This window comes from Perissodus microlepis, chromosome 16, assembly GCF_051167445.1.
Source record: "Perissodus microlepis isolate ML-2025 ecotype Zambia chromosome 16, ASM5116744v1, whole genome shotgun sequence".
Classification (NCBI taxonomy): Eukaryota; Metazoa; Chordata; class Actinopteri; order Cichliformes; family Cichlidae; genus Perissodus; species Perissodus microlepis.
The window spans coordinates 4,101,458-4,127,887 of NC_140476.1; the positions used below are offsets into that span (position 1 = coordinate 4,101,458).

General features: G+C 38.4%; 1 protein-coding gene across 2 annotated transcripts in view; it reads left to right on the plus strand.

The window, feature by feature from the left end:
- Window positions 1-165: 165 nt before the first annotated feature.
- dnah7 (dynein, axonemal, heavy chain 7) overlaps window positions 166-26,430 on the plus strand; it is a 73,763-nt gene continuing 47,498 nt past the window's right edge. Inside the window, exons 1-28 of one of the 2 annotated variants that reach the window (XM_084954670.1) lie at window positions 166-465; window positions 1,356-1,452; window positions 1,583-1,763; window positions 2,514-2,580; window positions 3,315-3,495; window positions 3,728-3,800; window positions 3,947-4,072; window positions 4,385-4,504; window positions 5,120-5,303; window positions 5,412-5,591; window positions 5,673-5,945; window positions 6,214-6,341; window positions 6,707-6,785; window positions 7,073-7,297; window positions 7,396-7,542; window positions 7,903-8,082; window positions 9,967-10,107; window positions 10,201-10,568; window positions 11,496-11,682; window positions 17,072-17,265; window positions 20,380-20,578; window positions 20,851-20,991; window positions 21,351-21,563; window positions 21,661-21,770; window positions 22,576-22,744; window positions 23,385-23,487; window positions 24,539-24,666; window positions 25,543-25,755. In XM_084954670.1, the coding sequence (XP_084810796.1) occupies window positions 397-465; window positions 1,356-1,452; window positions 1,583-1,763; window positions 2,514-2,580; window positions 3,315-3,495; window positions 3,728-3,800; window positions 3,947-4,072; window positions 4,385-4,504; window positions 5,120-5,303; window positions 5,412-5,591; window positions 5,673-5,945; window positions 6,214-6,341; window positions 6,707-6,785; window positions 7,073-7,297; window positions 7,396-7,542; window positions 7,903-8,082; window positions 9,967-10,107; window positions 10,201-10,568; window positions 11,496-11,682; window positions 17,072-17,265; window positions 20,380-20,578; window positions 20,851-20,991; window positions 21,351-21,563; window positions 21,661-21,770; window positions 22,576-22,744; window positions 23,385-23,487; window positions 24,539-24,666; window positions 25,543-25,755 (4,476 nt within the window). In that variant the 5' untranslated portion in view covers window positions 166-396. The remainder of the gene's footprint in view (window positions 466-1,355; window positions 1,453-1,582; window positions 1,764-2,513; window positions 2,581-3,314; window positions 3,496-3,727; window positions 3,801-3,946; window positions 4,073-4,384; window positions 4,505-5,119; window positions 5,304-5,411; window positions 5,592-5,672; window positions 5,946-6,213; window positions 6,342-6,706; window positions 6,786-7,072; window positions 7,298-7,395; window positions 7,543-7,902; window positions 8,083-9,966; window positions 10,108-10,200; window positions 10,569-11,495; window positions 11,683-17,071; window positions 17,266-20,379; window positions 20,579-20,850; window positions 20,992-21,350; window positions 21,564-21,660; window positions 21,771-22,575; window positions 22,745-23,384; window positions 23,488-24,538; window positions 24,667-25,542; window positions 25,756-26,430) is intronic. The other variant, XM_084954669.1, reaches the window with a different exon arrangement.

Consider the following 26,430-nt stretch of genomic DNA (forward strand, 5'->3'; position numbering starts at 1 on the left):
CTCCGTTTTCCACTTCTCAGCGCTGTATCGGAAAGGGGGCAGTACAACCACGTGCCACACAATGAAAGGACTCGCTCACCTAAACATTGATGTTGCCAGGGGAGATTAAAGTCTAACAGACCCGCGAGGACTTTCACGACATAACGTGAAACACAGAAACAGTGTTCACGACAGACACAAAAACTCCAGAGAAAAGCAAATAAAACGTCAATTATTTTAAATATGAAGCTTTAGATTTTTGTTGCTATTCTACCCAAACGTCCACGCGCGCGGGTCTTCCTGTTGTCCACAGGTGTTTACGCGAGGTCACCGTTAATCACTTGGCAACTGCCCTAGCAACGGCACAGAGCTTCGGTAAAGAGTTTAGCGGTGGTTTTATGGTAATTTGGCACAAATATGAGTTCAGCGAAGAAAAGAAAAACTATCACAGGTAGTCGCTCACTTTTGCCACTGAGTCCAGCACAGGTAAGTTCAGAATACCTGATCTCGAATGTCGTCTGTGTTTCTGTGCTGCTAACTGACCGCAACAAAAAAGTTAGGAAGCCGGTGTTAGCGCACTGCGGACGTGAAGTCCAGCCTATGTGTGTAAAGAAGACAAATGAAAGCTTGACCCTGGTTGTTATAGCAAATTATTAAGATAGCTAATTATTAAAGTTAATTGTTTTATTTATTTACTTACTTATTTTCAGGTGTATGTGTATGCCTGCTTTCATTTAGGTTAGCTTAGTCTTATTTGTTTTCGGGGGAGGGCGGAGGGGGACTTACCTTGAACTCCTCTCTGTTGTACCATAATAGATTCCAGTATTCTGGAGTCAAATGTCAGAGGTCATTATTATTATTATTAACAGTTAAAGCTTGGCTGGTATTGGGTCTTACAACTGGACAGTGATCTGATGCACGCCTGTAAACCTCCAACAGAGCGGCTGAAAAAAAAAAGTCCAGGCTCTGCAATGGCCCACTCAAAATTCAAACCTCAACCCACTGAAGTGCTTTCGTTGGATCTTTAAAAAGAGGTGTGAATAAATGACTGGTGTCAGACCCTAAGCAGAACCAACTGTGAAAAGTTGAGTGGACCATAATTACTCCACAATGATGTGAGAGACTGAAAGCCATACAGAAAACTCTTACTGTTACTTCACATTATTGCTGTTAAATGTGCTTCTGGGGTGTGCTTTTTTTTAAAGGGACTGCTTCGAGTCCTGAGGAGACTTTATTTCATATGGCTGTGTATTTAATTTTTTTAGAGTTTGTTTTTATTTTTCTGAAGGCTTGTATTTCTGTTAACTCAGCAATTATCTCAATTTCTAATTTAGTTTAGTTTTTGATAACTCCAATAACCTCTCTCCACTGCCCAGGTCCTCAAAAAGCAGCCCTGGATGGAAGCAAGACCGTCATTTTCGCTGTTTCCTCTAATCACACAGAAACCTGATAGGACTGAAACAGCTTCAAAACGTGGGTTCATTCCTCTAGGTTTTGAGTTGTTGCCTCTTTTTTTGGATGGTTTTATGCCAGCAGTTTTGTTTTGTTTTTGTTTTTTTTTGTAGCTTACAGCTTACCTTCCTGAACTGTTTCTGTGCTGTAGGAGATGAGTTAAATGATGAGGCAGGCAGCAGGGCCTTTCAAAGCCATGGCAGACCTCAGAGTCAGTTTGAGGACAGAATGTGGATGCAGACCCGTTGGACCTCCAAGCGTCGCAGCAGAATCCGCAAAAGCATCAGTCGAAAAAACCTGAATCTCAGAAAAAACCTGGTTAAATTTATATGGTGAGTTCACTGTTTATTTCTGGTCCTTTATAAGTACTTATTTGTCTGTTATAGTACAGATATCAATCTGTTTAAAATATAAAGTAAAGCATGTTTATCTCCTCCCAGTGAATGGTAATTTCTTTCACAGTAATACACTAATTCAAACTAAAAAGCAGCTAAAATAAACATTAAATAAACTGCTAATGGACAGATCTTTATGTCAGATTTCTTTTAACTTTTGCAGAAGGCTGGGAGCAGCCAGTCTGTCTGTTTCTAGCAGCAGTGAGGGTAGCCTGCAAGTGAAAGCACAGCTTTTACTCTACTGCATTATTTTAAAACCTTAGATGCTTTATTTCTAATTGAAATATGATATCTAAATTATGCTAAGCTTCTAGCAGTATGTAAAGTAATTAAAGTTGCTTTTTTGTGGGCCTGAAAAAAACCATATTACTGGTTTGGTTGTCCGGCATGGAAAAAATGCTCTGCATGCTGACACCGGGCTTTGAGTTTGACATGTGCTGTATGCTTTGGCAGCATGGAAGGGATGTGACTAACCACTTCACCACACATTTATGGATGGTTTTTGCATTAATATTGAATAAACATTTTATGTTCTTACTATAATGTATAAGAAAACTTTTTCAAAGGCAATACAAACCATAACTGAGATTAAAGTATTGCGGCTTTAATGTGTTTAATATATGGAAATACTATTTAATATGATAAAGTGGCATCTGTTTTTACTCTTATTTGCATTTTCTGACTTAGCCGGCAGGAAGAGGAGGAGGAGGAGGAGGAGGATGGCAAAACACCAGCAAGTAGAGACTGTGAAATGGTAAAATTGAACTGTGTGCTTCATGTTCGGTCACTTTTTTTATTGTGTATATCCTCATTAACAAGATGTTGGACCCGAAGTGTAACAATTCTGTAACAGAAACAAAAATCCCCATCCAAATGTTTGCAATATGGTGATGTAGTCCCAGTTTCCCCTACACTGACACCCATGCATAGATTTTAATGCACAGATAAAGGATTCAGGTTTAGAGATCATTTATGTAACAAGTTTACTGGAAACATAATGGTAAACCAAATCCTACAGGGAATTTGTAAAGACGACTTTTTTCTTCAGTTTTTCTTGTTTACTTCGATATCATCTCGGTTGTGGTTTTGAGCAGTTCTTTTTGAAAATCTTTATACAATATAGTAATCATGTTTTCTTGGTTAAGTGCTTGCAGTTGGTAACTGCAGGATTTTTTATTTACCGTGAATGATTTCCTTTACTTAAACATGCATTTTGATTTGGTAGTATAGTAAATGCAAGAAGTAAAAACACATTAATTTGAACTTCCATAGTGGTGCACCTTAAATAAATGAAAACAAGTAATATACTAAGAATATACTGTAGGTCATTCAGAAAGCACGCACAAAGAAAAATGTGTGTGCCCAGTAAAAATGGGATATTCACATGTTGAATCATATCTTTGAGTTGCATATAGGTGCAGAGTGATTCACTGGATATAGATGGATAATTTTATCAACTATTTTTTGGCTTTTTTTTTGTCCTGTCAGAGATATAACTACTACATTGAGAATGGTATAGACCTGGACCATGTGTCACCTCTGGAGGAGTCTTGGGTGGAGAGCATTATGAAAAGGGTCTCCCCAAACCTGAGGTGCCACAGCGCATCACTGGAACTGCTGGTTGATGAGATCAAGGAAGACTATTTGCACAGCATCAAGACAGCAATCTGTATTTATTCATATATACTTAATATATACATATACTTTTAATCCGCAAATCATTCTGAGAATTGTTTATGAAATCCAAAACTAATTTATAGTCTTTTTTTATTGGGTTAATATGTTGGGTTAACACAAAACCTGAAGAGTTTAGTAATAATAATAAGAAAGTGGTTTCAGTGTGGGGTTTGTGTGTGTGTGTGTGTGTGTGTGTGTGTTTGTGTGTGTGTGTATAATTGCAGTGAAATATACATTCAGAGAATCAAAGGAAAGTGACAAAGAGAAAGAAAAAGATCTGCCCCCTCACAGACTAGAGTAAGTCTGCAGGATATTTATTGCATTAAAAACCTCTGCTAATATTCATAAGCAGTAACTACAAGACTAAACAAAATGTTCTAATTGTGTAAAGGCTCGTGGAAAATAGTTTTTTTCCTTACTGGCCCTTTATTGTTTACTGTCAGAGTGGAAAAGGTGCCAAAACCATGGAACAAGTCTTTTGTCCATGCACGCAAGAGGATCGGTGAAAAGCTTTACTCTGTCAACCCCACTGTGCTGAAAATACTCTACCTTTGGCATTTCTCCTTCAAGTGAGTATGGTTGGAAAGATGATAGCTTCAAATTAATTTGGTTAAAATGAAATATTTTCTAATTTAGAAACTTTTAAATTACAAATGAATATTTAATTTAGTCACAAGTCCAGTATGCTGAAAATAGACTGTTGTTACTGGTATTTGGAAGCTGTTATGTAATAATTGATGGTGTAAAATATAGATCTCTCTCTGCTTTTTGAAAATTTGTGGCATTGAAACATTGCACCATGTCACAAACATTAAAAAAACAAAAAACAAATGATCAATGTAGAAGAGTCTTGTTTGCCCTGCTTGGCTATCTGGTTACAGAAATCTCCGGCTGATAGATGTAGAGGAGTTCCACCGCAGAAACGAGTCCATAGAGCTTTCTGAGTTTCAGCAGATTGTCGCTCGACATGTTGACAGTGCCAGAGGAGTCCTCCTCCAAGAGTAAGTCTGCTTTGAAATTCCACCGTTTTCGGTTTGAAACGCATTTGGTTGTAAGATGTTTAATGACTTATTTCATGTACTGCCTGTTTCAAATCCACCCACCTCATTTCATTAGGATTTAAATCTGAGCTGACTCAGTATTTTAAAACCCTCCATTACTTATTTTTGAGTCATTTTTTGCAGACTTTATAAGTCACAGTTGAACCAATGGCTAGAAGGTTCCACTCACAAAGGCCACAGCAGACTATCCCAAAAGTCCTTTGCCTATGATTTTAGGTATGGTGGTGGAGTCGTTGGCATGGTCACAGGAAAAAGTTTCCCTGTTCAAAGCTTGACTGAGGCCCGTCTGTGTGGAATTTTCATTTTCCCCCTATGGCCTGTAGGGGTCTTCACCTTCGTCTCACAGTCAGAAGACATACATGTTAGATTAACAGTTCATTCTAAATAGGCCAGGGTAAATAAAATGCTTAAAGTTAATAGAATAAAGTGCTGTATCAATGTGGCTTGTAGTTAAAGTGCTTTGAGTGGTCAGTTAGACTGTCGGGTATCGACATGTGTGGTTCTCATTAACGTAATGTAATCTTGAAGCTGATGTTGTGTTTCTTTTTGCCCTAGTTGGCTCCTTGAAGTACAGAACATTTACCACCAAGGGTGCAAGTGTGAACTGGTGCCTTTCAAAAGCAACATGACCAAACTAGAATCTTTTTTCAACTGTGTGGCTGCGCTGATGACTTCCCAACTGCAGAATCTTCTAACAGATTCAATCATCGACTATACACACTTAATTTCACAAGATCCGGTAAGAAGAAACTGAGTAAGCTAAAGGGATTTAAATATATTTTGTTTATATTTTATGAGAGGGTGAACACTTTTTTTTTTTTGGTATCATTTTAATTTGGTCACCTAGCGTTCAGAACGAGCCAGTGAGCACTCAGGCTTTGTTCTGCATCTGATCTTAGAGGACAGGGAGATCAAGTTTGAGCCCAACCTCAAAATATATGAGGAGGCCTTCCTAAATGTGTACGAGTTCATGCTCAGATCTGTCAGCGTGATACCTCGTGTGGAAACCAAACTGTACTCTGACTGGGTAAGGAGACAACTCTATATACAGCCCTGTTTAATAGCACGCTTCCCCCTGATTTTTATACCTTACTTTGCTTTTCTCCAGCCAAGCTCACAGTTTGGAAATACCCTGAAGCCCATCATCCTTCCAGAGGTCCTTCATGCCCACCAGGAGGAGGTACGCAGGGTATTCTGGGCTGAGTGTGTCAGGCCCAAGGAGTACATCCACAAGTATGATAAATATGCCACACTGGTATCGAGGCAGGCGGAAAAAGATGTGGAGCAGGTCCTCCGTGACCAGCACTCTTTCCAGGAATTTATGGTGCAGGTGCTATACTACCAGAAGCTTATCGATGAGATCCGGTATATGCCTTCCAAGGTAAATGCATTAAAAAAAAATCCCTAAACCAAGGTCCCATAACTTACTCTGTAACTATTCATGTTTCCTTCCAGTTATACTGATATATATTTTGCTGAAATAGTGTCAAATCAAAAAAGCTAAACAGTGGGAAAGCATAAAACTAATAATCTAATTCTTAAATCTGTGTTTCTTTGATTGGGCTTATTTAAAAGCTCTTGCATCATTTATCACTGGTCATTTCTTAAATTGTGTTAACTGTGTCACTTATTTATACCATGGATTTTAGGTGGTACGACTTGGCATGTTTGAGGTCCAGTCCTATAAGCTCATCCAGTCTCTTGTCAAGTGTGCACGGGACATACAGCAGAAACTGGTTACACGGATGCTAGATGACCATCAGAAAGCCAACAAGAAGTTAGTTGGTTCTCTTTTTTTTATTCTCAGCAAGAGTGTTTTCTCTCTACATCAGCATAGTTCACCAATACAGCGGAAGGAAGTTATCATTAAAAAAAGCTGAGAGGGATTAAGCAGCTTCTGTTTGGCAGATACTACTGAAATATGCATAGGGAAGCTTAAGAGTGCAGACCTAAGCTGGTCACTCTAAAAGAATACACTGTGTGAAAGTCATAAGGGATGTCGTTTAGTGCTCTTTGTGATTTTCGGCCCTGTGTTAGCTGCTCTGTGGTGTTCTCTATTGCCAAGCGGTGCCATAATAAGATTGTAAATCTGTGAAATCCTCCGTATACATCACTGAATTAATGCCATTCTTCCTCTCACAGGCTCTGTCATGAATTTGAGCAGATTTCAGAGAAGGCAGTGAGCACACCGCCAGATACTCAAAAGCTGATGGAACTTAAGGTGACTGCACCAAAAAATCACACATACCAGGCTTGTTGCATTATGCCATGCACAATTGTCCTTTACAGATTGTCCACAAAGCAGTTATGGAGTGCACTTAACACCAGTCAGTAAACTTTGTCTTTTATTTCTTTTCTTGTGGTTTTGAGTGTTTTTGGTAGTAGGCCCTCAGCTGAGGCTACAGAAAGCCTGGAAGGTCTTGCATTCCTTCACACTTATGAACTACCTTAGTATGGTTGCTGTACATTTTTTTAAGATATAAATGACAATTTTTTTTTCTTATCCAGGCTTATATTAAAAAGGTGGAGACCACAGAGATGCCTCTTTTGCAACAAAGACTAGCAGACTCTGCCACGCAGTTGTGTTTCCTGGTGGAGTTTGCCACCCTGTCAACACTGGATATGAAGCTCAATACAAAGACAATCCAGTGGTTTAAACGTATGCCATCCATCTTTGAGGAACACCAGCAGATAGTTAGCAAAATGACGGAACAATATCAGAGTGGGCTTAAGGTCTGTGTTTTTCTGTTTCAGTGTATTTTAATGTTTAATGTAGAGAAAACATACCGGTGGCTAAAATACAAGGACATCTTTCCTTACCCTCATTCCAGTTGTACCGTGAGCACTTGTTGCAAGAACTGGACAGCTATAGTAAACAAGTGGAGGAGTTTAAGGCCTTTCGTGAGACAGCCAATCTCAGCAAGTACCTGACAAAAGCTCAGGCCCTCAATACCAAACTGGAGTTAGCTGCTGAAAAGGTATATCACAACTTGTTACCTGCAAGCCTAGAGATATATATCTGTACAGGTAGTGATTATATATATATATATATATATATATATATATATAAATACACACACACACACACACACACACACACACACACACACACACACACACACACACACGTATGTATGTATAAAATGCTGCCCTCTAGAGGTTAAATGTATATAAAATTGCTTAGTTCACAGGCGTTATCTCAGGCTATATTATGTGTTTATGTCTTATTTATAAATCAACTATGCATCTACTCATTATTTTATCTTTTCTTTCCATGTCTTTGTTTATTTCTGTATTTTACTTCTACTCTTACCTTTGACCCTTACCTCTGTGGAAAGATTAATGATTTAAATCTAGACGAGGAGGCTTTCGGCTGGTCTGTTTCCCAATATCCAGAGCGGACGAAGGCGCAGGAAAAGTTGACACCATTCCTGCGCCTCTATGAGACAGCTACTGATTTCATAAAACAGCGTGAGAAGTGGCTGCATGGACCCCTCACCAGTGTGAACCCAGACAAGGTAAAAGCAGTAGAAAAATTACTTTGTATTCAATGCAGGAGTGACTGGGGAGTTTAGGTGACAGATTGAGCTCAGTTCTAATTTTCTGATTTTCATTCATATAACAATGACATTCTCTGTCTTATTTACAGCCTCAGTGGTCCAACAGTAGTATAAGGGCATCCAGACCGTCATAAAGATTCAGATTTCTATTTTTTTGTTGAATGGTGCATTTTATCAAGTCCCTGGGAAGATAAAAAAAAAAAAAACGGAACAAATATAAATGCAAAAATAACGCAGAGCTTATTTTGTAGTATTGTGAACATTCAAAACAGCTAACTTGGGTAGTTCAATAAGAAAGTGGTTGGTCAGAGTAAGAGTAGACTGAGTAAGAAAGCAATAAGATTAAATGGTGAATATAATGTAAAAAAAAAAAATCAAATGAACTTAGTCAACTTTCTTTGTATAACTAAAGCCCTTGAAGGAGCTGATGGATTTTTTGGACTGCATTTTTATCTGTTTGTGCCTTCTTATTTACATAATGACATCACTGCATGTGGTACTTTTTATTATACTCTGATGGTATTAGTATTATTAGCACTGCCATTTCCCTTTTATATTACAGCCATTTTTCCACATACTATATATATATGAGAGCAGCAAAGCACTCAGCATTTTTCACTTCACTGATGTTGAGCTCCACAAAGCAGAGCTCCACATGAAACAACGTTTTCTGCTTAAACTCCTTTCCTTTTTTCCTTTTAATGCTTATTTAAGTACTTCTTTCATTAACTACATCCTCAGCTATTATTACTATAAGTACATCTGTAAGCATTCCTAACACTGCTGCTGCCTCTACTACAATCAATAATTGTACTATTAAAAACACATTGTTAAATCTAGGATTTAATACTTGCAAGAAAACACCCTAAATACTCATAGCAACCATCTACCTTTTCATCTTGTGTTGTGGAAGTTTTCCATTAAGGTTCACACTCCCTTGCTACCTCCCAGAGTCCTCGAAGAGACAAAAGACTCTTCCTGTGGAGTTGTCTGCTTCCCCCAACTTCCTTACTAGACCCCCACCATTTGTCTTACTGTATGAGTGTGAGACATGTTAGAATCCAGTGGCACCAAGGCATTATACAATAAAATAATGTGATTAGTACACAAGTAAAAGAAATTCCTATACATCTTGGCAACAACAACAGTACAAATCTTGGAATAACCTTTAGCTTTCTGCCTTTATGTTCGTTTGTTTAATGTCTGTGTTCTTTGATTTATAAAAAAAATTAAAAAATAAATTTTCCTTTTGTATTATTATAAATCCTGCTGTAGAGTGGAGAGCTAAGTTATGATGTAATGCTAGCAAACATGATTCCTAAGGTCCACACACAGATAGCAAAATCCAAAACTGCAGTTCAGGCCTCCAAGATGGTCAGTCAGCTGACCACAGCTTCAGTCATTCATAATTTTAAACTATAATATGATTTTAAAGAGGGAGTCTATTTTTTAAACACCCTGTAACTGTAGTAATGGAGGAAACTCAAACCTTTTTTTTTTTGTACTAGGTTGTACACATATGCATATTTCTATTATAAATTTGGGCATTTTAACAAGGGAGTCTAAAGAAATTGACCTTTGGAGCGAGTATGAGAAGACAACTTTATTATTCAGTTTAATGAGTCATTATAACGTAACTTAAGTAGAAAAAGTTATTTAAATTTTTGCTAAAAGTTATTTTAACTTTTGCTAGAAGTTATTATAGCTCTGATGAATAAACATTTGGTGGTACAAAAATATGACATAATAAATATTTTTATTGAATTACTTGATGTGAAATTTTTATAAATTCTATTTATGTCCTGTTGTTATGTAAAAAAAATACCCCCATTCCCAAAATAGGTAGAAGGTGATGTTGGCAACTATTGGCGCGCTCTATACAAGCTGGAGAAATCCTTAAGTGAAGTACCCAATGCCCTTAATATAGCAAACACTATAAAGGCTAAGGTGGAAGACTTCAAGGAACACATTCCTATGGTGCAGGTGAGAAATCAAGAGTAAGATTTGGTATTTGACTTTAATACAATATCATTTGAAATTTTGGAAGTAATTTGGACTGGATGTACTTTTTCATAGGTACTGTGTAATCCCGGCCTGCGTAAACGTCACTGGGATGCCATGTCGGACTTGGCTGGCATCTACCTGGAGCCAGCTGATGATCAGGTGTCTGTGTCTAACTTCCTATCAATGCACCTGGAACAGCACTTGAGCAGCTTCGAAGGCATCAGTGAAGCAGCCAGCAAGGAGTACTCACTGGAGAAGGTCATGGAGAAAATGGCCAGTGAGTGGGATCACATGGAGTTTAATCTCCTTAGCTACCGAGAGACGGGCACCTCAATCCTGTCATCGGTGGAAGAAGTGCAGATGTTGTTGGATGATCACATTGTGAAGACACAAACCATGAAAGGCTCACCCTTCATTAAACCTTTTGAAGTGGAAATACGGTGAGAGTCAAGAGGAATTGTTTTTGAGTAATTTTGCTTTGCTTGCTTGGAAAATAAGTTTGGTGTAATGTTATTAAGGGGAAAATTCCATACACTCACTATTTAGCAGCAATCTGTTGGCAGTCTATGTATTGCTTGCTGCAGGGCTCGGCTGAGATTGTGTGGCAAACAGACATCTGTGCCCCACCGCCCTTACTGCTAATGTGAACTTGTTGCATAATTTAGCTGCCAAAATTGACTGTTTTTGTGAGCATCTGTGCTGCCCGAAACACCAACAAAGAAGCCCAGAGATGTACGGCTTATTCATAGATGCTGTGGTGATAGTGAGCTAATGAGTTCTATCCAGAAGGACTTCACATTTAAACAGATGCCACATGTGGATTAAAGTACCCACAACAATCCCTGCTGAGATCAGAAGAGCTTGAAACATTTTTTCAACCTCTACAGAGAGGTAAAAGGTCTGAACTGATGAACTGAAACAGTTTTATAGGGAAACATTGCACATCATTGTACAAGTATAATAAGCAGCTATAGAAAATGTCTTATGGATGTTGTGTGAGTTTTCATCAAAGACATGGAAAGCACACATGTGTGGTCTTAGTTTAGGTCTGGTCGTGTTTTTTTTTTTTTTTTAAATAACTGTGATCAGGATGAAGATGACAAATATTATATGTAATCATTGAAAACAAAAACTTTAAAAATCAGTTGGAATTTTTTTTTAAATGCACCAACCTTTTTTATTTTTGTGAACAATGAAATATTATATAGCAAAGATTGCAAAACAAAACAAAAAAGAATAATAGCATGTAAAGGAATCAGTTTGTCTTTTACAAAGCTTGAATCTGACCCTCTGCATCTGATTGCAACATTTTAACTGCAAAATGACTACACATCAGTAAGTAATATTATTATAATTTTTATCATTAGGGAATGGGAGGGCAAGTTGCTGCTTCTCCAAGAAGTTCTGGACGAGTGGTTAAAGGTGCAGTCGACTTGGCTGTACCTGGAGCCCATATTCAGCTCCCCAGACATCATGGTTCAGATGCCTGAAGAGGGACGCCGATTCACAACTGTTGACAAAACATGGAGAGACATCATGAAACAGGTTTCACTGGTGAGTGTTTTTGATCTAACACTATTGCCTTTGAAAAGCAAAAATCTGAAGGAGATTTGGGTTTCAAGACCTGTGTATTTGTACTTGTTCTGTGGTTTGAAATGCAAATATAGCTATAGCGCATCCAGCTCAGGACAAGTATTTATTACTAGACAGCATACACCTTAAAATTTCAAGTGTTCTACTGTAATCAGATTAAATTCAGTGCATTAACCTGAGCAGGTGGGTCAGCGTGCAGACACATAAACATAAACGCACACTGAGAGATTGTGAGAATATGTAGGAAAAGAACAATGTCAGCCAAATACACCGATACAGCCAAAGCAGAAAGGAGCATTCAGACAGAGGGAATGCGATAAGAGTGAATCAGTCTGAAACGGATGGGGAGCGAGACAAAAACAACTGAGCAGGGATAGAAAGTGAGTGTTGCAAGAGCATCCTCAAAGAGTTTCCAAAGGGTAATTGGCGTCCTCAGTAGACCTGAAATGAGACACATCAATTTCAGGCAGTGTCCTCCGAAAGCCCAGCCTGACTGCACCATCAAATAGAAATTATGGATTTTGTCTGGAAGGGGCAGGGGTGTATGGAACCACAAAGAAAATGAGGTCACCGAGGGATGGGCAGCCTGCACACAAAGACGCTCATGTGTACACTCTAAGCTGCTTTAATATGTTGCACTGTGTTATTGAGCATGTCAGCATAAATACTAAAGCAGTACAGTTTAAACTTAATTTTTTTCCTGTATAATGGAGCTCAGTTTCTAAAGGCTATATGTACTTTTTTCTTTTATTAAAGTAACGTATGGCCAAAATGTTGTATCAATATAAGGATTAAAAATTTAATAGAAAATAGAGTGAGAGAAAATTATAGATTATGAAGGCGTGATCAAAAAGTTTGTGGATTGGTTCATTAAAAATCAGAAATTTTACCTCAATAAATTTCAGTGTTTCTCTATTCAAGGTCATGTTTTCAAGACCATCCAGATTGTGGTGGATATTTTTAGATTGCTCCCTGGAAGTCCTGTTCTGACCACTTGGACTGTGCGTCTGGAATTTGGCTGCAGACCTTAAATTCGTCCAGAGAGCAGCCATCAACTTCAGTTTCAAATTTAGCCAGATTTTATTTAAAGGATCATTAGAGCTGGGCCTCCAGCTTCCACCGAGCAGTTTTCAACAGCTTTCAGTTACCGAGCCTGAGTGCGGTGTATCAGATTCAGTTCTGCACCGCGAAATCATACTCCAAAGTAAACCTATGCTCTAAATTGACCTTTCTGCAGTGTCCTGAAGCGTCATGTTGGAAGGAGAGCGTTCATCGTTGCGTTGTATCATGCCACACATACAGCACAGTGCTGGCCACAGTAACACAATCTGCGCTCAACAACTTGACTGCTTGCCAGATTTGGTTCATTGTAAGTTTGTCAAACAAAAATCAAACTATTTGGAAGCAGTGGAAGAGATGCATCGAGTATGAGGTTGGGAAAAAAAATTGGTATGGCATAGTATTATAATATTTTGCATGGGGGATATTGTATATATATTAGTGCATTGAACCAAAGGGAAAGTGGTTCAGTGTGGCACCAGAAAATGATCTTAAACAGATCCCCAAAATTTAATTTTCTTTTTAAAAAATTTTTTTGATAGAGGAATTCCCTATCAAACCCTAACTTTTGATAAATGTGAATGTATAGCGCTACCAGTAATGACAGGGGGAAAAAGTTTGTGAACTTTTTAAAAAATGTCAGTTAGATAGCTAAATAAAAACAAATAAACAAATAAATAAATAACCAAACATCGCCTCCCAGTTTTAGTAGTCAATTTTGATGTCTCACTCTGACATGTCAGTGCTGCTGCTTCTCTGCCCTGGTGTTTGACACCCAAACATCCATCTGTGTGCTCTGGTGGGAGATTTACTCATCACTCATTAATTTCTGTATTTGAGGGCAGTGATGAGCTCAAAATCTGTAACTGTCCTCTGCTGCTGTAATATAACCCCAAATCCAGGCAAGCTGGGATGCTGTGTGTAATGTAAATAAAAACAAAATGCAATGATTCAATGCAAATCTCATAAACACACGTTTTTTTCACAGTGCAAGACTGAAAACATAACAAATTTTGTCAGTTTAAACATTTGATATGTTTTCTGTCTTCTCTTGTGTATAAAATATGTATTTATTTCGAGTCATTGCGTTCTCGTTTATAATTTAACAGTGTCCCAACTTCATTGTAACTGGGGTCATAAATCATTTCAAACAAGAGTTCCCCGACAAAATTGTAATTATGGCCATAAAAATTATGATTTTCTGCTTTTTGTTCTCAAATTTTGTTCATTGCTTAAAGCTCATTTTAATTCACCACCACACGAGGGCCAGTTACAGAAAAATACCTCCATGGCATGATCTTGTACTGCATCAAAATCTGACAAACAGTACATCCCTTCTCTTTGTCAATAAGACTGATCAGTGATGCATGAAATTAGAATCATCTCAACTACATGCTATGACACGAGTGTGAGCAAAGTCAGATCCTCTGTCCACATCAGGACGTCTTTGCCCAGGTTGTTGTCATCACATCAGCCACTGGGAGTTGCTCAAGATCCACTCATCTTCTAGCACCTTACAGCATCACCATCTTCACTTAATTTTCCTGGTCTTTTTTTTATTTGCTGCTTGTATTAGTGTGTCACTTACTTTACTATTGCATGCTCAGTTGAAAGTACAAACAGGGTAAATCAATTTAAAAGATTTATTTCTATGAACCTGATTCCTTTTAACTATGCAGCGCACCACACCCAACTTCCTTTGAGTGAGTGAAGAAGGGGAGAAACAGCTTACCTATGAGCACAAAGAGAAGACGACTGGCATAGTGTTTATTAATATAACCATAGATATAGATATACCTCTAATAAACCTGAGAATGAGCTAGTAAACTAGCCAAAGACTAGTTCACACTCATATTGTGTAATAAAGGACAACAAAATTTTTGTCCTGGATGTGTGTTATTTTTTTAAGACCTGCTATATCAGCTGGGAACAGTTCCTACCCTTTGCTGATTTGTATGGTGCATAGAAATCTACATTACCTCACAGTACCTCCATAAAGCAATATTAGCATTTCAACATAAAATATAAAAATAGACCTGTTATTACAATGTACTCCTAAAGAATGGACCAAAATCACAAATGTGAAGATTCATAGTTCATCAATCAGGAGCACTTTGTCAGAATAATTACATGCTGACAGAAATGCAATCAAATGTGCCTTGTCTTTGCAATTGAGCTTGAACGTCTGATTTAGGCTTTCATTTCTCGGTTACTGTATTTTAAAATTGTATCTTTTGGCCTGATTTAAGAAAGAAAAAACATGATCTACAACAGTTTAAACCTCTCATTGTTTAAATGTTACTTTCACTATATTTGTAGGAAACAAAACCTTGGGAAAACTGCCTATACTTGGCACATTATACAAAGTCAAGAGCAACCACGTGTTAAGGATGACTAAATCATTGCAAATCAGCATAAGGTGATACCGTGTCTGCACCATTTTTACCTTCAAGGTATAATCAGTTATCGTTTTGGCTTTCTCTTTCTTCTACATCCAACATTTGTTTGGCTTCCAGACGTCTCTGTGTCAAACCTTTGATCAAGTTATCCAGCCAGTATATATACTAGTTTAAGATAGCCTTGATGCTTCCTTGTTTTACCTGATTGATTTTTCATGTGCATTACTGTATGGAGCCCCTTACCAGATTTGTTTTCTTTTGGTGACAGCCTGTTTGTTCTTGTACATGACCAGCAATCGGGAGAAATGCCTTGTTCTTCTCTTACTCCATGTTTATGAAATTTTGCACAATTTTGAAAAATTCACAATCTAAGGAGACACAAACACGGGTCATCTGACCAGGAATCAGACCGCGGGCATTGTGATTATGTGTTGTAACCATTAGACCAAATGTTCATCCATGTTTTTTCATGTTGACTCCACACTGGCTCTGCTCCTTCCTGTCTGTTATTTCATTCCTAGAAGATGATATCAGACTTCATTTCAGAACTGCCAAAATCTTCATGTGAGCGGGTTAGAGGTTCACTGTCCAACCTTGGAAATTAGACAGACTTTTTATTTAGACGCTTCCTGGGGGTGACAGCTCCAGAGGATATTGAATTAGTGTACAGATGAGATGATACGAGAGCTGAAATATTTCAAAGGTGCTAGACATGCCTCAGGTGAAATCTCTATTGCTCTCTCCCACCATAGATTTTTCTCTAGACTCTGTGTGACAGGTGGATCTCAGTGTGGAGCATAAAGTGGATTTTGTTAAAGGAAGAAATTGCAGTGTTTTAGTGTCACCTTCAGAGCAGCATTGACAACACTTATGCAAAGCAGAAACCTAAAAGGAATGTGAATTTCTCCTGAATGTTAATGTTTTATAAATAAATCAACTCACTCCGATCACTATTATTTAGTCATCGGAGTAGTCACTTTTGCATTTTTCTCACTTTTCCAACATGGTAACTTCATTCATTTGTAATTCTGGTATTTATGTTGTGCTTTAAGCTGTCCAGGGTGCACAGTCTGCCACTCAAAGCCAACTGGGATAGACTTCAGGCTGTGTTTTACACTAATTTTCTGACATTTGTGGTTAATAGCTGTATACTCAACATTTCTGTTTCCAGGCTGCCACACTGTTGAGCCAGTTGTAAAGTAGCACATTGTTCCTCACCAAATGCTGCCGTGCATGTTATTCGTCTCATTATCCCTCAGAATTTTGCTCTTCTGATGGATTTGAATTTGCTCTCTCTGTCAGTGGATCTCTGTGCTGTGTATTGATATGAGCTGAGTCCTGAATTTGCATCCAGGATGTTTCCAAACTCTTATGTATAATTGTCAGTGCAGCCTCACCAACTTGTATGCAGGAAAGATGTGAAAAAGAAAAAAAAGAAACAGTTGCTGATTCATCCAGGACTAGTATTATCACAGGACTCTGTATGGTATTTCCTTTTAACTAGAGCTTTATCAGACATTTATCTGACTATGACTAAGATTAGTGCTACTTCTCATTGAACTAAGTCATGGTGCTGTACAAGATTGTGACTATCTGGGAAGCTAATGTGATATAACGTTTGTATTCTTGTATTAATAGCTAACCCAGTGGAAAGCTTCATGTTACAAATAAGCCAACATAAAAAAAACATTTTGGTAACACACCTGTGAAACTGAAGTGTGTAGTTGCCTGTTCACCACCCAAAAGAACATAAACTCAGAACTTAGAATAATCCATTTCAAACGTTTTGTACTAATTAGTTTTTTAAATGTGCTGAAGTGAGTTGACAATGAAGATCAGATTTCCCGCATTGACAGTGGACAAAGCATTAAAGGTGATTCTCTTCAATGCAGAACAAGCACGTGTTGGCTGTGATAGCCATCGACAAGATCCTGGAAAGACTGCAAATGTCCAATGAGTTTCTGGAAATGATCCTCAAAGGTCTTAATAACTACTTGGAGAAGAAACGTCTCTACTTTCCACGGTTCTTCTTCCTCTCAAACGAGGAGCTGCTGGAAATCCTCTCTGAGACCAAAGATCCTACAAGGTAAAGAACTATAAGTGTGCACACAGTTAGATTTATTTTTTATCATAACAACAATAATAATAATTTTAATCAATTAGCTATGGATGTTATCGACAACCCTTAAAGAGAAACCCCCCCATCAAAACTAGCTTTGTACTAGAGATGGCACGATACCACATATTTTATGTCCGATACCGATACCGATATCATAAATTTGGATATCTGCCGATACCGATATGAATCTGATATAGTGTGTTTTTTAATCAATAAAACATTTTTTTTAATATCTTGCTGCATTTTGTATAAGTTCATACTCAAGTTTAAATAAACAACAACACTAAAGCTATTCTGTTATACCTGTATGTAAAAAAACACACTGCACCCAAAATATTTCATAGTTCAGCAACACTGATCAATCTAATAAACTCAAACCTACTCCATCCTCCCTATTCTGGTATTTTAAAGAGTACTTAGCAGAAATATTAAGCAACCTAACTAATAGGGTTGCAAACTCCCAGCAAAAGAAAATAGGGAACCACCCTCCACCTCATGATGCTTAATCGACGTAATCAAATTTAATTTGATGCAGGGTGAAAAAAAAAATGCACAGAAATAAATTATTTTTCAAGAATAATTAAATAGATTCAACATCTTTCTTCAATGGAATTGCAGACTGCACAGATGGTACTTTCCCAAAGGAAAAAGTAGTATAGCTTACTAGGGTATATTAGACTTAACAGTTACTATATACAGTAATGGACTTCTATACATTTTACATCAGATTAAAACTTTGGGTGTAAGATTCAGATAATTATAAAATAATGAAAAGCTAGATATTTTAAATGAGAATAAGAAAGAAAAGTATGTCTTTGTGCCCCCTTTTCCCTGTTCATGCCCTATCGGCCCCCCTGGCTAAACTTTGCTAGATCCGCCCCTGCACAGTTACAGCCATCAGCTACGTAGAAAAGGATCCTGGTCTAGAAAGTAATATTAAATAAATTTTAACAACAGCTTAGCAAGGTTAAACGTGCTGCTGTTGTTCAGCTGCTGGTTTCCTCTTTCTGGTGCAAAGTGGGCCAAAAACAAAGAAGAGAGACGGACTTGCGACAGAAAAGCCGATCAGCTGATCATTAAGCCGTTTCACGATTGAAGTAGCAGCAGGAGAGAGAGAGAGAGAGAAGAGGCAGTCACTCTATATATCAGTTGTTAAGCTTAACATGGGAATGCTTTACAAACATTCAGAGATGAACTTACACACTTGCTTTACTTCTTTCTGGGATAACTTCCTCGGAGATGAAATGCTGGGAGGCTACAAATACACACAGCCGCTCTATCACGTGGTACATACTGCTCGGTTATGAGCAGAGTTACGCCGTGTCGCAAGTTTTGTGAGGTTCTTCTTTGATATTTAATGGATCGATTACATTTTTTATTTCTCACCGATATCCGATCCAGTAATTTAGGTCAGTATCGGACCGATACCTATACGTAATATCGGATCGGTCCATCTCTTCTTTGTACTACAATGTATAGCATATAAAAAGGTCTCAGAACATTTTCCAGTAAAAAGATTTGAAACTGAGATTTATGAAGTGAAAGAAGAAATGCAGAAAAGGAAATGGAAGACTGTGATTGGGGGCTATAAATTAATCATAACAGCTCTTTGTTTTCTTGTGCTTACAGCAGCTACTTTACCTCCATAGTGGTTACCCAGAAATCCTCACTGATAACCAACACTTGTCTCATTTCACCCTGGGCGTTCAGTTAATAATAAATGTGATTTGAGGCAAGATGTTCAAGCCTCTTACTCTCCTCCTGTTATTTCTTTTTCTCATTTCATTTTCATTCTGCTCTCCCTCAATTCGCTCTCTGACTGCTGGGACTTCACAGTACATCTGTACAGATACACAGTCATCAGCTCTTCTGTAAAGAAGGGATTTCTGCAGCACTGATGTGGATGGTGGGTTTGTGTAGGCCACAGAGGGGTATTAATGTTGGGGGAAATTTGCATTACTTGTCACTGAATGTAATGTCCTGAGAAAAACGCTTACTTTAAATTCAGGGACTTTTTTAGCAAATGCCACAGACAAATGTGGCATTTACAACATAGCAAACCACAGGACATGAAGCGTTAAATTAGGATGCTTGACTGAGAGTCATCTCTTTGAGGTTTTATAGGTCCAAGTGTATGAAAATTCTCCAACTAACTAAATTCAGTGATTTAATACTCAAAGAAGTCATAATCATATACTTGTGTACCTTTTGGAAAGTAACCTGATACTATTAAGACCTAAAAAAAACATGCTTTTTTGCCTACCTATGGATAGAAAATCATGTAGCAGCTGGTGTCTTGTGGCAAACTGAAGAACACTGAAAAGTATTGAGACTTGAGTGCAGTTATCTTTTTTCGTGTGTGCTCTCTTTTTCTTTTTAAGAATTTCTGTTTTTTAAACTCTTCTGTAATTGACAAATCCAAGTTTTATTATTCAGTACAACAAATGAGAGCTCAGCCAGTATAAATGCAGACCAATAAATCACCCTCATTGCTGGGGACATAAGCATCAAATAAAACCCCCATTGTACAATTTTGTTTCAATATTCTTTGAAATGATTCTGTTTGCAAAAGTTTCTATTAGTAGAAAATTACACTGTTCAAATAATAATCCATTCTTCTGTTGCTTTGAATCAGTTTGCTCAATTTCCTCAGATGAAAGCGGGAGAGAAGATTTATTACGCGATGTCTTTTTGAATACAGCAAAATCAGAAGTTTTCAAACTCTCCACATGGGGAATTTCGCACATAACGATATAGAAATTGTCTGGGTGATATTGATCCAGACACACAGACAATTTACTGCTTGTCTCACTGACAGTGCAGTAAAAGAGGGGCATCAGCAGCTTGCAGACAAAGCTGTAGTTTTGTCTAAAGTGGATTCATTTCAATCCAAATTAAGCTTCACAAAGCTAACAGGCTAACAGACAATTGTATATATGGCTGTGTGCAAGCTTGATACTGTGTTAAAGTGAGGGACAGTGTAAGTTTGCATATATTTTGGCCATTTGATCAGATATACAGGCCTGTGGACCTTGAACTGTAACTTTGAGTGATTCACTTTCTTGCATTCCTCTCCACAAGGGTGCAGCCCCATCTGAAGAAGTGCTTTGAAGGCATTGCTAGTGTGTTGTTCACTGATGTGCTGGATATCACCCACATGAAGAGCAGTGAGGGTGAAATGGTGCAGCTCCTGGATGTCATTTCCACCTCCAAAGCCAGGGGACAGGTGGAGAAATGGCTTTTAGAACTGGAGAGTGGCATGACTGCCTCCCTGCATAAGGTGTTGTGTGGATTTTTTTGAACTATTTTTAAAGATTAATTCATTTATAGCATAGAGAAACGTTTGAAAACAACATATTTCATACCTCAGATGCTGTTTTTAGATTGCTTTATAAAAGTAGTAGGGTTGAGAATTTGCTCTTATGTGTTATTTCTGTTTCCAGCCACAGTTGGCCGCGTATGTTCCAGGTTGCACCAAAGCCTAAGGGTGCAGCCAAACCATCATGATACACAGTTATTTGAGAGATTTGCTGCTATTTTGGTCAATTGCAGGTAATAGGGGAGGCTATCGAGGCATACCCCAATGAGCTGAGGATAAACTGGGTGCGTGCTTGGCCAGGCCAGACTGTATTGTGTGTTTCACAAGTCTACTGGACGAAGCATATCCACAAAGCTATCAAAACAGGACAGAAGGTAATCAGCTCAATATATATCTATTTTTTTATATATATATATCATATACAGTATATCCTGAATATGGGCTAAAAAGTTGATTGTCAACAATATCACCAGATTGGGCTGTTGTAACCAGCTGCTGGATGGAAACATCTCACAGAATAAATGTTTTTTTAATATCTGTCAGAAATTCTTTACAATTTATTTCACAGGATTAAGGACAGTGAGCCAATTAGAGCACCAAGAAAAATGCAATCTCTTGATTGTGGACTTTTTTTTTATTAGTAATTTCAAAGATTGAACTTGATGCTGTTATCTTTCTGTCTTGATGAACTCTGTCTTCCTCTTCTTTCTGTTTAATGATGTTTCTCCCTTAGGCTCTTGATGCTTACCTGGAGCAAAACAACAGACAGATTGATGACATTGTGGGTCTTGTGCGTGGAAAACTGTCCAAGCAGAACCGGGTCACCCTCGGAGCCCTTGTCGTGCTGGATGTCCACGCCAGGGATGTGTTAGCCACACTGGTGCAAAAGGGGATAAGTGATGAGAATGACTTTGAGTGGCTTAGCCAACTGCGCTATTACTGGGTGGTATGTGAAAGGAGTGATTGGGGAAACTGGGCATTCATGGCAACTCATAATACCATTGCAGTCATTTACTTCAGACTCTGCATCACACGCTTTGCAGGAAAACCATCTCCAAACCAAGATGATCAATGCTGGTTTGCCATATGGCTACGAATACCTGGGCAACACTCCACGTCTGGTCATTACACCACTCACAGACCGCTGCTACCGGTAAATCTACTGCAGTAACATACCCAAGAGTTAACTGCACTGTTAGTTAGTCTCCTGTCTTATTACTTTTAACACAAAGATACATTTTTTTAGACTTTTCCTATCATCTTAAGGTGATATAATGTTACAGGTATAACAAGAACTGAACAAGGCTTTCACTTTCAGTTTTTGTTACCCTTCAGCTATGCAGAGAAGGGTGAGGGAAATTCAGTGTAGAGGCTACATAGTGTAAACATTTGCATCTGGCAAGCCAAGAGCGTGTTGTCTGTCTAGGATACGCTAAACATAGCTCAATGCTTACTAGTAAAAGAAAAAGTACTTTAAACAGGAAAGGGTCCAAGAGGACCAAGAAGTTGTTGCAGTTTAATTTTTTTTGTAGTGAAGTTTCTTGCAACTTATTACAGCCTTATTCTCCCTGACAGGAAGAACGTTAAAGAGTATTTGACATTAATGTTAAAGGTTCTGTGCTGTAAGTCCACAGGTGAATCAAAGTTTTTCAGAAAGCTTGTTGCTGTCGTCTGTGGCAGTGTCCAAAACAGTTGGAACAAGAGTTCATATTGTTGCAGTAATGTTAAAATACTATAAAAGCTGTGCACACTCCTTCAAAACATAAATGGTGATCAATCAATGATTTTGGAAAATAAACATACATACACATATAGAAAGTGTGATGTACCTCACTGAAACTTTAATCTCTAGATTTCAGATTAAAAAGCTTGTAAGCCATCAAACATTCAAAGTTATATTTTCATTTACCTGAGAACAATAAATTCATTTTACTTACTGGTCATTTTTCCTTTTTTAGCACGCTGTTTGGAGCACTTCACCTTCATCTGGGAGGAGCTCCTGAAGGCCCAGCTGGCACAGGAAAAACAGAGACAACCAAAGACTTGGCCAAAGCTGTGGCCAAGCAATGTGTGGTCTTCAACTGCTCTGATGGTCTGGACTACATTGCTTTGGGCAAATTCTTCAAAGTGAGTAAATTGTGTTAATGTGAGTCAGTCCCAGCAGACATACGCTACAAAGTTTTAGACGTAAGTGAAACGTGGCACTCGAAAAGATGTTTTACTTCACATAGCTCATCAGAGGAACATATTCATACATGCTGTTTCCGTCTTCTTTGGATGGAAGTGCGGCAGAACACACACATCTACCTTGGAATGTCCCACTGGTGTAACTATTAGCACTTCAAAGATGTAGATAATAGAAGAAGACACAGGGTAAGGTTTCATTCTTACAGTGTTTCCCCTTCCCCACATGGCACACAGCCCTTTAAATGTCAGCCTCTTTACAGCCTGTTCTGAAAAATAAAATGTGGCACAGTGGTGCATTTGTTTGTGGTATACAAATATATGAAGACTGCACCCGCCATAATTTTCTGATGTAAATATTGTGAATATTTATCCTTATAACAATAGCACCACACTAATAGGCCAGCAAGGCCGCCTCAGTGACCCACAGCGCCTCTGCGGCGGATGAGTGTCATGTAATTAGAAATGATCAGAATAATATAACTCCTTACACACATTTTTTTCCACGCTGATCCAAAAAATAGTTTGGATAAGAAGTAATGCTTACTTATTTACTTACGTGTGTGTGTGTGTGTGTGATCAGGGCCTCTTGTCCTGTGGAGCTTGGGCCTGCTTTGATGAGTTTAACCGCATTGACTTGGAGGTACTCTCCGTGGTGGCGCAACAGATTCTCACAATACAGAGAGGTTTGTGTTTGTGCCTTTCTCTCCCTTTGATCTTTAAGAAAGTTGGCAGCACACCTGAAACAAATTTGACATAATCTCAGCGGTGAAAAAGCAGGCTTTTCTACAAAGCACACTAACACTGAGCTAAGGCAATTTGTGTTGGTCAGCAAAACTTCAAGCTCAGCAGTGTTTAGCAATGAGACCTCTGAGTGCTGCAGGCGTTCAATGACTTGTGTCATGAGATGCAGCCATGGCGATGCCCAGAATTTCTCCCAGAAAAAAATTAAATGTTAGTAGGTTTTGGTTAATTAACAGATGTTAGGATGCTTGTTTTAACAGTCATACATAAACATAGAGCTTTTCCTTGTTTCCTATTATGTCAGATTTTGGACCAAATAAAATTCCCTTGAACTTGTCTGGCCTACGCAGGATTTGTTTTACACCATGGGAGTATTTATTTTTTATTATTATTATTTTTTTACACAGACGCTATAACTTTAAGTTGGGTAATGTGTAATGTTATTAGCCTGCTGTTGCCATTAACCATTTCACACACATAAAACCAGCTAAACAAACCTAAAATTCTAAAGAACCAAATTATAACTTTTACCTGTTTTACCTTTTACCATTTATTTATTACACATTAGAGTACACAGCATAGTCTATCCAAATAAACTGGTTTCTCTCTCTTTTTTGTCAACTACTGTACATGCAGAGATGCAACTAAGGCCAACAGAGCTGTGCTGTTCTGTTCATGCCTAAAAGCTACTGTTATAGCATACTGCTATCCCTATCTGTTTCCAAGTTGTCCTCCCCCGTCGCCCCCACTGGCACCTTAGTGCCAGTCGAAGTTAGTATTGTTAACTTTTATTACTGGAATCGTGCTAAGTTGACAGATTATTGAGTTTCTTAGCCTGCTGCCACAAATGTTAGTACCGGTATATCAATTCATGTTTATATGTGCCACTTATGGAAATGTGCTGTTAGGAAATTCCCTAAATCAGCAGTTGGATTGAATCAAAAATCCATTTGTAGCTGACTATATTGTTTCTAACTGCACTCGTGCCCCCAGGAATTGCTGCCCACACCGAGATGTTGATGTTTGAAGGGACTGAGCTTAAACTGGATCCCTCTTGCGCTGTGTTCATCACTATGAATCCTGGCTATGCTGGACGGTCTGAGCTACCAGACAACCTTAAGGTACAGTATCAGTTCTTGTCACTGTTCCTGTTTTAATTGTTCAAAATCTGATTCTTTTTTTTCTGGTAATTTAGGAAATGGTGCTGTCTTCTAAAATTAGCTCAAATTAGATTAGATTGTTTTATGCTTCTCTCTTCTACTACTTCAGCTCAGAATCTTTTGAGCCTTAAATCATGTTTTCATTTAAGATAAGATAAGATAAGATAAAACTTTATTAATCCCTCGGGTGGGTTCCTCTGGGAAATTCGGTTCCAAATAAGCACAGCACCGACAGAAGTTATAGAGTTACAGAATATTATATATATATATATATATATACACACACACATATATATAAATACAAAGACATATATAGATAAAAATATACAAAGGGGATAAATAGAATAAATAGGAATAAAATAAAAATAAAAATACAAGTGGATTGCACATTTCAAGTATGGAGTCTATTGCACCGTTGACTATTAACAAAAAGTATTGCACAAAAGGTAATTGCACAGTGAGGTGAAGAGGCACTACAGCTTAGTTGTTCCCCCCTCCTTTGTCCTCCTGTTTCCCCTCCCTCTCCCCTCCAGAGAGGAGTTAAACAGTCTGATGGCGTGTGGGACAAAGGAGTTTTTAAGTCTGTTGGTTCTTGTCTTGGGGAGAAGCAACCTGTCACTGAACAGGCTCTTCTGGTTGTTTATGGCCGTGTGCAGAGGGTGCCCAGCATTGTCCATAATGTCCAGCAGTTTCTTTAGTGTCCTTTTCTCTGCCACTGTCACCAGAGTGTCCAGCTTCATGCCGACCACAGAGCCAGCCTTCCTGATCAGTTTTTCCAGCCTGGATGAGTACAGTGATTTAGTACATCTTTAACTAATTTTTTTGGTTTCATACCAGGCTCTGTTCAGGACTGTCGCCATGATGGTACCAGACTACGCAATGATTGCAGAGATTGTCCTCTACTCATGTGGTTTTGTTAGTGCGCGACCCTTGTCAGTGAAAATAGTAGCTACTTATCGACTCTGCTCTGAGCAGCTCTCCTCACAGCACCACTATGACTATGGTATGAGAGCTGTCAAGTCTGTGCTAACTGCTGCTGGAAACCTTAAGGTACGTGAAAACAGCTTCACGCTCATATGAAGGGAGACTGTGTCCTTAATTAGAGGGGCAGGGGGAGGGATCACCGATCCGGGACGAGCTTCGAGCAGCAGAGAGCAAAATGGTTTGAATGTAAGCAGGCAACGTTAGCTCTGTTCCTCAAGCTCACTTCTGTGTGCTTTTTATTAGGAGCAGCACACATGTTCAGTGTGTGTATCCTCAAAACTGCCCTATTCTCAAGGCAGCAGTGTTTAGGGGACATCTGTTAATTGAGCTCCAAAAAATAACCAGATTTCACTGTCAGCTGCGAAACTGCTAGACTGCAGTGGTTGAACTAAAGGACCCAAAAGTAAGGAAAGTATAATTGGGGTGTGCAACATTTCTCAGCTCTTGCTCAGTCTTTCCTGATAAAAGTGGTGCTGAGCAACTTAAAAGGCAACCACTCACATAGCTGAGTGTAAGGAATTGCTTCACCCTAAAAGAGATTTACTTACATTTTTAATGCACCAGAAGTAAGTTTTAAGTCAGGTTGGGTTATAAGTTGGTGTTTCTGGGGTATTATTTCTTTATCTATTATTCCCCAGGAGCAATCTTTTAAACACAAGAGTCTGAGGACTGGCCCATATCAGTGCATTTCAGAAAAACAACATGACAAACTGTTTTGCAGAGTACTGTAATTTGTGAAAG